General features: G+C 35.2%; 1 protein-coding gene across 5 annotated transcripts in view; it reads right to left on the bottom strand.

Moving 5' to 3' along the window:
* DNAI4 (dynein axonemal intermediate chain 4) overlaps positions 1-12,371 on the bottom strand; it is a 40,737-nt gene that overhangs the window by 17,839 nt on the left and 10,527 nt on the right. For 3 of the 5 annotated variants that reach the window (XM_034433255.3, XM_034433257.3, XM_034433256.3), the window contains exons 2-6: positions 8,419-8,605; positions 5,567-5,757; positions 4,030-4,136; positions 2,710-2,866; positions 712-851 (exon numbers count right to left, since the gene is read on the bottom strand). In XM_034433255.3, the coding sequence (XP_034289146.2) occupies positions 712-851; positions 2,710-2,866; positions 4,030-4,136; positions 5,567-5,757; positions 8,419-8,605 (782 nt within the window). Of the gene's footprint in view, positions 1-711; positions 852-2,709; positions 2,867-4,029; positions 4,137-5,566; positions 5,758-8,418; positions 8,606-11,437; positions 11,720-12,371 lie in introns of those variants that run through there. The other 2 variants (XM_034433254.3, XM_087891092.1) reach the window with 2 other exon arrangements.

Consider the following 12,371-nt stretch of genomic DNA (forward strand, 5'->3'; position numbering starts at 1 on the left):
CCAGTCATGTGAGGGCCTCTCTTAACCATGAGGTTTTGGATTATGACAGCAACTGGGACTACTGGGATTGTTATTGCTAAGTAATGCAGTCATGTAATGATGTTGTATTTTATGAGCCACATTGCTTAACAACAGAAATTCTGGTGCCAATTGCTTATATTTTCACTCCTAAAGTCTACTGCCACTATATGATTTTAATAGATAGATACATTAAATAATTAAACAGGCATCAAATCTTACTCCCCGCTCAGTGTGAAACCATTGTGAAAACATTTGATTTATTCTTTCCTTTTACCTCCATATCCTTAAATCTTATTTAGCAACTGACTTTTAATTCCATAGTCAAGTGTTCTATAATTCAAGTCTATCCTCTTTATTATAATCTTTTTAAAAAATCAATATATAGAGAGCAATTTTCTCATATACATCTGTAGAATGCTGAACTGTACAAACACAACTTTAAAAAATGTACAGATGTAGACGTAATATTTTATATTAGTTGATACAATTTCATAAGAAATCTTTAGAGGCAATATTCATTATTTCTGCCAAAAGAAAATAAAAAGTTGCATAAGGACCAAACAATTTTCTTGTTTATGTATTTACATAGGAAACTCAAAAAAAATATTCTGGTGTTGCTTCCGAAGTTGAAACTATATATCTTTCTATAGAGTGTCAATGATCTATTTAAAAAAATTCCCACTAATTTACCTTTGTCAGCCATTACAATTTTGTCACATTGTACTTCCTTTGTCTTTGGTGCTCCATTCAATGTTTGCATCATTCTATTGGCATATTGATCATTGCCAAGTCTGTTTTTACAGAGTTCCATATAAGCAATATTCTTTTTCCTTTGGAAAACAAAAGATATGCATTCAAAATGCTGTATGCAAATATTTCAACTTCAACCAGATATCTTTTTCCTTTGCAGATATCTTCTTAGAAATAATATGTCCATAGATATTGTACATGGAAACTAATTCTTAAATGGTACTACAACAGATGTGGAATTCTGAAGTTGCAAACTTCAGCTTGGAGTAAGTACTCTGTTGGATTTGCTTTTAAGCAGATATGGATACAATTGTACTGTAAAATGTTTTGGAATTCTTTTGAGGGAGTACTGAAGTTTGCATTTTTCTAACCAGATTAACAGTTGGGAATCAGTAGATAAACAATATTTTTGACACTGCACATTTTTGTATTTCTTTCTGCACAGTTTTGTTTTATGCAATTGCCCATTAGATTCTTAGGATCTAGAGAAGAGGTGAGCAACCACGGTCCCTTTATGACTAATGGATTTCAACATATGGCTGGCTCAGGAATTCTGGGAGTTGAAGTCCACAGGTCATAAATGGGCCATAGTTGCCCACCTCGATCTACAAGAAATAACTGTTACAGCTCACTTGCAGATAGATATAATGATGCAAATAATATTTGTGTTGTTTTCCCATAGCTGACTGGACTGTAAAACATTAGATATGCTCAGTGGTGGCAAGTTTATAGTATGAAACCAATTATTTGGGAATGTATCAAGCAAGAAACAGATGATTGGACTGCTAGTTTACCATTTTTTACAGTGACTGGCAGTGATTGAGAGGGTCTTGTGGAGTGAGACACTTGTGATGAAATACAAATGTGATTTTGAGAATTACAGTAGGAGCTGGCCAGAGACTTAGTGATGATGGCTATTGAAATACTTCAAGTTCTCTTTAATCATACATGCCCTCCTTGACAATGTGACCCTTCATTCTGCTGTGCAACATGATCATTTTTTTAAATCTCAGACATACTTTATGCATTATCAGTGATTGCTAATTTAATGAAAACATATAAAGGACTTATAATTGGATAACCTAACATTTAATGACTTTTTTCTTTTTAAACTAGCTTTTTGAGATTGTAGGAAGGAGTTGAGAATCATAATTCAAAACATCTGAAGGGAAAGTTGGAAAATATTGTCCTAAAACATAATACGAAATAACTTGTAAATTAATCTAGAATAGATATAATAGTAAACTACAGTATGCACATACTTTTCTTCCTGTGCAGCCATGACATGATGGAAACTTTCACTTATGGTTTAAAGTACTTAGATTGGATTTTTAAATTAACTGTGGCTTATTAAAATAATCCAGTTTCATATAAAACACTCTTCAAAACTTGAACTTTACATGAACCCATCTAGTTTTATGAATCTATGTCCATGTAGTCAGCAGGAGTTGAGCTAAACTCAAAGGGATATTTGATTTGATATTTCACTAGGTTCGGATATAAAGCTAAAGTGTAACCAGTTAAACGTTAAACAGGAGATTATCGTTTCCAAGTACCTGTACAAGAGGAAAAAGGGAATGGGAATGCACAAGACAAAAACTGCTTTAGATAATGCTAAACTATAACTCAGTGTAACAGTAAAATACTTTGTTGCTAGGAAACAAGGTAGACGGCAATATGTGGCTCTCAAATCTTGTCCCACAATTCCCACAATTCTTCAGTACTGGTTGTGCTGTCTAGAGCTGTTGGGTATTACAGTTCAACCTAGAATGAACATAGATTGCTCTTTCTTGATACCGCAGAAACAAAATATATTTTGTTATATTTGTAATACAAACCATCATAGGAACAAATTCCGAATTTATAAGTTACATTTTATTGCAAAGTTGCTAATGAGAGGCAAGGTTATGTACATAATAGCCATCGCACTGTGCTTACCTGACATCTTCAGCTTCTTCAGCTTCTGAGGATATCATATCAGTTGGCATGTTAAACAACCAAATTGTTTCTGTCTCAGTCAGTAATATATCCACAGTCTTTTCTAAATCTTGCTTTGTCAGTTGTTCTAACATCTCCTCTCTTCTAACCTGGACATCTACCATGAAAGAAAATGAATTCATATTTTGCATTTAGAACAGCATGTATAGGTCATATACAGGTTACTGAACATAATGAACATAAACATTTTTTCTTTTATATGAATAGGCTCTTCTTCTAAGGTGTAGAGCAGGGATGTCAAACTCATGTTGTCACGGCGGCATCACGTGACGTATTGGGAATTTTTTCCCCTTTGCTAAACTGGGCATGGGCCTGGCCAGCGCGTGATGCATCCAGTCTGTGGGCAGGGAGTCTGACAGCTCTGGTGTAGCGACTTCATTGGCATATAGACTTGCTAGAGAGAGTGAATACCTAAAAGCAACATACAGTGTGCTCCTCTGCTCATGATGTTGCTTTAGGAACATTTGGTAAAAGAAGGCTTTGATGTAGTAAGTATAATTCTATTCAATAAACTGGGGTAAGGGCAAGTAATACTTAAAACTAGCCAAGACATAATATCAACCACTTTTTAAAGAACATGTTACCAGGGAGAGATACAGAGGAGCACCCATAGCATAGAGCTAGAAACAGAGAGTGTGCAGTATTGACCATTTTAGGCTAATCACCAAGACAGTAACTGGACTTGTTATTTACTGATATTGATGCCTTTGATTTTATTGAACATCAAAACATTTTTGTACTACCATGTTTCCCTGAAAATAAGACCCTGTCTTATATATTTTTTTAACCCCGAAATAAGTGCTTGGCCTTATTTTCGGGGAGGTCTTATTATTTTGGGGCGCGTGGAGCAAGACGGGAATCCTCTTGCCTTTTTACCTGATTTCCAGCTGTCTCCCTAACCCTAACCAGAGGAAATGGTGGGGACTGGCTGTGCGTTTAAATATTTTCGGGGAGGGCTTATTTTCAGGGAGGGTTTATTATCTGGGGACGTTTTATTTTTGGGGAAACACGGTATAGTTATTTTATTATACTGTACATTATTATTATTATTATTATTATTATTATTATTATTATTATCATCATCATCATCATCATCATCATCATCATCAGATATTTCTCCCATCTTTTTTTATATCTTATATAACTCAGATTGTAGTACAAACTGCCATGAGTATAGTACAGGCCAGCAATGTATATTAATGATGTAGAAAGAGAAGAAAAAATGATTATTAAAATATTTGTTTTTATGTAGATTTTTACCTGTAAAACTAGAAATTGTGTCTCGTCTAAATCCAGGCTCTACAATCTCTTCTGCCATTGATTCAGTAGAAGCACTTGATTTTGTAACACTGCCACTCCCATACGTTCTGTAGTTTCAATAGAACATTTTATAAGTAATGGAAATGAAATAGCAAATGACAAAGAAGGAATATTACATATCAACAAAAAAAAAATATTCACAGAACTACTGATAGCTTAGTAGTTTTCAGTTGTTTATAATATTATCTATTAGAGGACAAACATTTACATGTAATATATTTGCACTGACTTTGTAATAGAAAAGGCAAATATATAAGAACTGAGGAGACATTGATTTGAAATTAGCATACTCCATTCTTCATGAATTAGTTCACGAAATATTTCTAGTCTAATTCACATAATATGATTTCTGATTAAGTTATGTTTCCAAATTAGCTAAATGCCTGCCACAAGGACAAGAAGAATGATACATGAAAAAAGAATTAATCAATAAATTAAACTGCCTTATAATAGAATGCAGTTCATTTCTCTCTGTGTATTTTTGTAGGACGCGGTAATTAATTCTTCACTTGATGAAGTCTATGGGCTAGAGTTCAATAAGAATGAACTTAGGTAAGGTCCAATTCATATGTCTTCTTCCCACCACAATATACATAAGAGAAATTCCACCAGTTTATGTTTTCAATCAACCATGCCTTAGTTACAAAACAGATCTTATAAACTATTCCTCATTTTAATAATTGTATTTTTTTTTAAAAGAATGCTTCAATTACTTTAATTATAGTGGGGAAAGCTGGCTTATTTTAATAAATGTAGTTTAAGTGTTAGCCACTGTTTGAGCTTCAGGAGCTATTAGCTGTGGAGTTAAACTACAGCAGATGAAGAAACTTTCAGTATCTTGTCAAGAAGGAAACCTTTAGTTTTCTGCATCTGCTTCTCATCATCTTTACTGGTAGGCCCAAGCTTTCCAATATTTTAATAAAATTATATTTTTCTGTTTTTTTGTTGTTGATTCAATTAACATTTGTTATTTGTGAAACTTACAACAAATAGCAAATCCTTTGTTACAGTACAGTATTCAGCAAAGCTGCCCACCTTTACCCTTGCTTTTTGACTTAATTCTTGAACCTTTAGCTACTATTGTTAGGCAATCTTCAGATATTATTGTTGTTTCTTTGGCACATTATGAACATTTAAATTGTAAATTTGATATTTTAGTTCTCTGACTAATTTTATACAGATAATACAGTATATTGGAAAGTATTCTGGTTATAAGATCAATTGGGATAAATCATGTGATAAACAACAGTATTTAAGACCTTTGTGTAGATGTTACATTAGAACAGGGCTGGTAAAACCTGCGACCTGCGGGCCAGATGTGTCATGCGCTGGCCACGCCCACACCGGGTTTAGCGAAGGGGGGGAAGTCATAATATGTCAAGTGATGCTGCCATGACAATGCGAGTTTAACACCTCTGCATTAGAGGAAATCAGTATGGGTTTTGACAAAGTGATTTTATGTGTTGTCATATCATACCTGGAAAATGGACCGGCTAAACTAATACTAGCTACAGAAGTTTGTTGCATTGATAAAGAAGACAAGAAATCAGGTTGAGTCACCCCAGCAAAATCATGTACTGATAAAATTTTGCTTTGTCTGTGTGCGACATTCAATTCTGGACGATAAAGTGGACGAGGTGTCACATCTTTTCCCTGATCATCAAAAACCTGTAGATGTAATAAATAACAAAAGTACAGTAAAAGAGCTCTATTCTTCCCTCAGTCCCAGTCTAGAAACCAATAGACTTGCAGTTGTTGCCACTAAGAAGTTAATATGATATGGCTTACTTTAAGACTGCAGCTTTGAGCTGATATTTTATGCATAAATTTAGAGGAAAGGAAAACGAGGCACATATTGATTGTAATAGCACATGCTTCCAGATTTCAAATTATAGCATTTTTTCCACAGGATCACTTTATTATGGATGAACATAAAATTTCTTTTTTCTGATTTTTAAGAAATCACCAGCCTTAAACAGATATTAGGAAAAAAGGAGAGCTTTTTAAAAATTGGCTTTGATTCAGTGGTGAAATCTGAACTGGTTTACTACCGGTTCGCTGGCCGCGCATGCACCAAATGCGTGCTGCACATGCGCAAGCGCAGTTCACACCAAACATGAGCTGCATGCATACACGCACAGTGTGCACCAAAAGGAGGCTTGGGAAGGTAAGTAGAACAGCGGGGGAGGGTGTGTGTGATCAGCTGTGGTACGCATGGGAACCTTTTTACAAACTTTTAAAAAGCATTTTTTACTACCAGCTCAGGCAAATAGGTAGTTAAAAAATGCTTTAAAAAGTAAAAAAAAAAAAAGGTTCCGACGATCGCCTGGCAGAACTGTGATCGTCGGAGCCTTTTTAAAAAAACTTTTTTAAAGCATTTTTTTACTACCTATTCGCCCGAGCCGGTAGTAAAAAAATGCTTTTAAAAGATTAAAAAAAAGGTTCCGACAATCACAGCTGTGCTGTGTGATCAGAAGATTCTAAAACAGATTGTAAAGTAATTGTAAAGAGATAATTAACAGCTGGATGACTTTTTTTTAGATGACAAACAAAATATAGACTTGGTGAAAAAAGATACAAAATACAAAATTTTATAGTAGTTCTCAATGAGTCTACAGTGAATGTTGTACCATATATAAACTCTCATAATTAAATGGCAGACTTATGTCAATACAAGAATTAACTTTTAATTAAAACTAAAAATATGTACTATATCTGCAGTTTAGAAGGCAACTAAGCAACTCAGATATTGGGTTTGATCCAGGGGTGAAATGCTCCCGGTTCGGACCGGATCGCCCGATCCGGTAGCAATGGAGGCGGGTGGTTCGGAGAACCAGTAGCAAAAATCCCTGCCCCCCCATGTGCAGCTGAGCGGCACAATTATCAGAGGCTTTTTTTTTACTTTTAAAAGCATTTTTTCTACAACCTCTTCGGCCAAAAAATGCTTTTAAAAGTAAAAAAAAAAAAAAAAAGCCTCTGATGATCACGTGGCTCAGCTGGATCTTCAAGGGCTTTTAAAAGAAAAAAACCCTTTTTTTCTTTTAAATGCCTCTGACAATCCAAGCTGAGTTGCCTGATCGGCAGAGGCTTTTTAAAAAAGCCTCTGCCGATCAGGCAACTCAGTTGGGATCCTCAGAGCCTTTTGAAAGCATTTTTTTACAACCCCTTGCCGAAGAGGTTGTAATGGTTTTAAAAATTTTTTAAAATGGCCACGCCCACCCAGTCACATTACCCCCACCACCACCAAGCCACGCCCACAGAACCGGTAGTAACAAATTTTAGATTTCACCACTGGTTTGATCGAGTATTTTATGCAAGATGTTCCATTTTCTCCAGCCTTAATATTTAAACTACATATCCAGTTGTATTGTTGCCTATTGCTTTTTTAAATGATCTCTGGTTAATTGTTAGAAAATATAGCTCATTTCAAGGGACACAAATATGCAGACACATTTACTTGTTATATCATGCAGCAAAATGTTACTATCTTGAATTAGCATTATTATTTAAAATAAATTATCATTTAATTTGATGGAATGATACCAAGGGAAAATAACACTCATGTTTCTCACTTATAGAACTATTCAAGAAGAATGATTTTAATTTATATGTTATCTGAAATAATAATAATAATAATAATAATAATAATAATAATAATAATAATACCCATTGTCATCGGGGCACTTGGTACCATGTCCAAGAATTTTATAAAATACATCAAGAAATTGCAGCTTCCAGCGGAACTGCAAAAAACTGTGCTACTCGGAACATTGTACATCTTAAGAAGGTACTTGGTTGATACCTAGGACCCTGGCAGTGACCTGTATCAACCATTAACACCAGTCAATTGTATTTGTGATGCATTTTTGAATGTTCAGTTGACTGAGTTTCATGTTTAATGAATAAAGTAAATAATAATGATGATGATGATGATGATGATAATAATAATGTTTTTGTGGCAAAAGAAAGCAAAGGTAGTATCAATAGTACTGTCACCTTGGATGCAATCATAAAACAACTGCAGTATCACCTGAACACCATAGGCATTGACAAATTCACTATTAGCCCAATTGCAAAAGGCAGCTTTGCTCAGAACAGCTTACATCCTGCAACATTACCTCTAACACCATCAAACATCAACATCTGCCTATCCCAGGTTCTTGGAAGGATTCGACAGGTGGATAAAAATGCCATATCCAGTCTGAACATCTGGCTGATTTATGTGATGAACCAATATATTTCTAACATTTTTGCATCTTTAATAGCCCCTTATCTTAGATTTAACTGTTAATTAGATCTACATTTATGATTCATATAGTGCCTGATTACCTGAACAACAGGTTTGCTGCTTGGTAAAGCACCTTTTTCCATTTTTGGTTCTGAAGTGATCACGATACTTCTGCGACCCAATGAACCGATTTTACTACCTTGCATGGCACTAGCGAAGCTCAATCGTCTCCCAGATGATGAAGCTGATGGTAACTTCTTATATACATTTTGTTCTTTTGTGAGGCTCCTGGTGATAAATAGAAGAGTATACAGATTAGAAGTTACAAGGTTGATTCAAATTAATATGCCGCTTAAAATTTGACACATTTACTGTAACTTATTTTTCAAAACAATATTATAATTTAGCATTACTTAACCAAGCCAGGTGTTATTGGACTGTAACTGTGAATACTTGGTGACAAATAGGAAACTATGGTTCAATACATTTTAAGGAAATGTAGTAAAATGTGCTATAGGTCTTTATAGTAAACAGTATTCTATGGTAAAAGTTAAAATATGAGGTGCTTCGTTTTGGTTGACAAGCTGAATTAATCCAGATAGCATAAGGTTATATATGAACGTAACAACTGTGATTTGTTGAACAATCTACAGTTGAACAAAACCTGGCTTAGAACTATGTGTGAACCCAAATGGTGGAAAGGTTTACACATTCAGGTTTTTCTTTAGTTTGTCATCCTCAGTGGACATCCTTGTAGAGGAATTGTCTCACCTGTGAAAAGTGGATTCTGTATAGTGACAGTTATTTTAAACTATTAAATTTTTAAATCTTAACCTCCATTATCTAAAGTAACATGTTATCTGAATTCCATGTTTTGAATGGTTCAAGACTGAGGTGGTTAAGGGCATTTCTATGGGTGCCCTAATAATTTTATAATATAGACAAACATGGGCAAACGGAAATTTAGATTGTTATACCTATTATCTCTTATTACTATAGTTTGGTTTTATACAATTGTATATCATAAGAAAAAAGGAAAAAGTAGAATTAGTTTGTGTTCACAGCTGTTTGGCATTGTGCATCTGTGCTTTAGTGGATACACATGTTTGTGAATTCAATTAATGGCTAATTGCTGTAATTTGGTAATAACATCATGAAATGCGAAAATATCAATCTATTATACCCAGCTGTTATGTAAGTAAATTAAATTTTAAAAAATATCCTTTCTTACTTGAGCATATCACAGGGTAAACTCTGGATAAATTATAGTGTTCATATAGAGGACTAAGGTAGGAAAGGGTATCATGGCTGATTTAGATACTTCTACCTCTATTTCTGAATTAGTGTGTTTATGTGCATCGACACAGACATCCACACATATATTTACATGAATTCAATGCCACGATATCTTCGATTTAGAATTTGTATTTCCCCATTATATTTTCCATCTTTTTTTAGTCACCAAAATCTATTAAGGTAGGACAGAAAAGATGCTCAATATATGATGGCAGGACCAAGAACAATTTTTCTGCAAGAACTTTTATTGTTTTTGAAAGAATAAATAATTGATAAAAAGCCCAATATGGAGACAGAGGTCTTATTCATTATGGTTTAATATTAGGTGAATTTGAGACTAGCCAATTCCATTTCTTTCCTTCCCTTTTCTAGCATGGCTATTAGGAAGGGTTCAGAATAAATTGTGTACACACATACTCTATTAACCTTTCTCAACCACTTGCAATCTCTTCAAATAAAGTAAAAAAAAACATTAATCATAAATTCATAAGCACAATTGTTATTTAAGAATAAAACTTAAATATTCTTAATTTAGCAATGATACTAAAATTATTTACCATATTTTTCGGAGTATAAGACGCTCCGGACTATAATATGCACTTATCTTTTTTGGGGAGGAAAACAAGAAAAAAAAATCTGCCTCTGCCTCCCAGCATCCATCCAGTATTCATCTGGCCTGTTTGCTGCGGCCCATTTGCTGTGGCCCGTTCGGTGCCACCCATTCGCCGCCGCTGCAGCCCGTTTGCCACCAGCGCGGCCCATTCACCACCGCTGCAGCCCATTCACCGTGGTGGTGAGCGTTCAGCGTGACTTGTTTGCTGCCACCATGGCCCATTCAGCACGGCCCGTTCCCTGCTGCTGCGGCCTGTTTGCTACAACCCGTTTGATGCGGCCCATTCGACGCCACTCGGTCGACGTTGACCGTTCACCATCGCCATGGCCCGTTTGGCGTGGCCTGTTTGCCACCACCATGTCACTGTATAAGATGCACAGAAATTTTCACCCACTTTTTTTGGGGGGGAGGGGAAGTACGTCTTATCCTCCGAAAAATATGGTAATTTGAGAATATTTCAATTTATACATAGTTGTATCTTAGTACTCAACTGCTTTGAAACTCATTGAATTTGGTACTCAATGCATTTTGACATGTAAATTTTGTCCTGGTACTCAACACACAAGACAGAACTTGTCGATGGCAGTTGCCTTGTGACTCACTATATTATTCCTCATAGGAAAAAATTGTTTAGTACTCATCATTTTTGGTACTTATCACACCTCCCAGAACCAATTAACAATGAGCACCAAGGTACCACTGTATTTATCCTCTAGCCAGCTACATTTTTCTTTACTTTAGAATGAAAACTTTTAGAACCACATGAAAAATGGAATCAATTCACACAAAGAAAGTAGAATCAGAATGACCTCCTACATTCCAGTTTTTAATTGAGGGGATTTTTACCAAATGCTTAAGGAAGACAATTAAACTGCAGAAGGAGATGTCTGTTTCTATAGAGACCATGCCTTCTCCCCACCCTCATGTCCAATTGCTGAAGTCTCTAGCCTTAATACAGGCAACTTGAGTTTTCAGGAATATGTTTATCCTATATTCGCAGAAACCGGTCCTCATTGACTGCTATAGATTGCAATGCTTATAAGCCATAACTACTTGTCCAAACTGATTTGATGAACATTATATCTAAAACAGTAGAAAAGTATGTTAGGAAAACCTGTATTAGCTTGTCACAAAATGACTGGAGATAGCCTCCTCTCCACTGAGCCTGCTTCAAAACCATTCCTTTGCTTCAACCATACCATGGTACTTACGTATTGATAATGATGCTCTTGGTCTTGCTATCCTGGTTATTAGTCATTTCCGACATGATCAAGTTGTTTCCACGTCCTGAATATACTATTTGTCTCCCAACACAATGGCAGAGAGAACACTGAAGCTGTCAAATAAGCAGCAGCTCTTATTGCCAGTATGCCAGCACTCTGAGAAATAAGATTCAGCAAATGTCTATGCCACTAGATTGCTGCTTTAAAATCCAAATTAGGTACAAAGCCTGACTCCCTCAACAGCTACTGTTGAAACAGGAAACTGTTTACGTGGTAACCATGGTAGCCACCTTTTCCCCACGTAGCTATATGATTGGCTGATAATATGAGAAAGCCTGGATGAAAACCGAGATTGGATAGCCTTTATTTGCATTTTTTCCCTCTTGGTTATTGCAGGGACTTAGAATCTACTCCGGAAATGTTATTACTATTGTTTTGGTAGTTTCAGATTTGAAAGTTCTGTCTGCCTTTCATTCCATCTAAATAAAAGGGAAAACTATGCAACTAAACCTTTTCGTAAATTTGATTTGCTCTCATCCACCGATGCTGCATTTTGAAGTTAACCTGTAATATATTACTAACACATAAAATAGATCATCTTCCTCAGGAACTCTTTAAGAAGTGTACCTCACAGCAACTTTAGGCTTAATCTGAAATCTCATGTAATATTGTATTAAGAAGAGATAAATTTGACATAGACATTGCATGGGGGTCTTTTTGCATGTATTTTTTTCTGTCATTATTCTATCTATAAGTTTTGCTTAAAACTTATTAAGTTTATACATACTTATTAAGTTTATATTGTACTGTACTGTATAAGCTACAGTATATACCGTATTGTATATTTCACTTGTATCAATTGTTGAACAAAGACCAAAAATTGGGGCTACCCTTAAAGAATATGCAGAAGCTTCAGCTGGTG

This window comes from Pantherophis guttatus, chromosome 3, assembly GCF_059756535.1.
Source record: "Pantherophis guttatus breed Tessera chromosome 3, ASM5975653v1, whole genome shotgun sequence".
NCBI lineage: Eukaryota > Metazoa > Chordata > Lepidosauria > Squamata > Colubridae > Pantherophis > Pantherophis guttatus.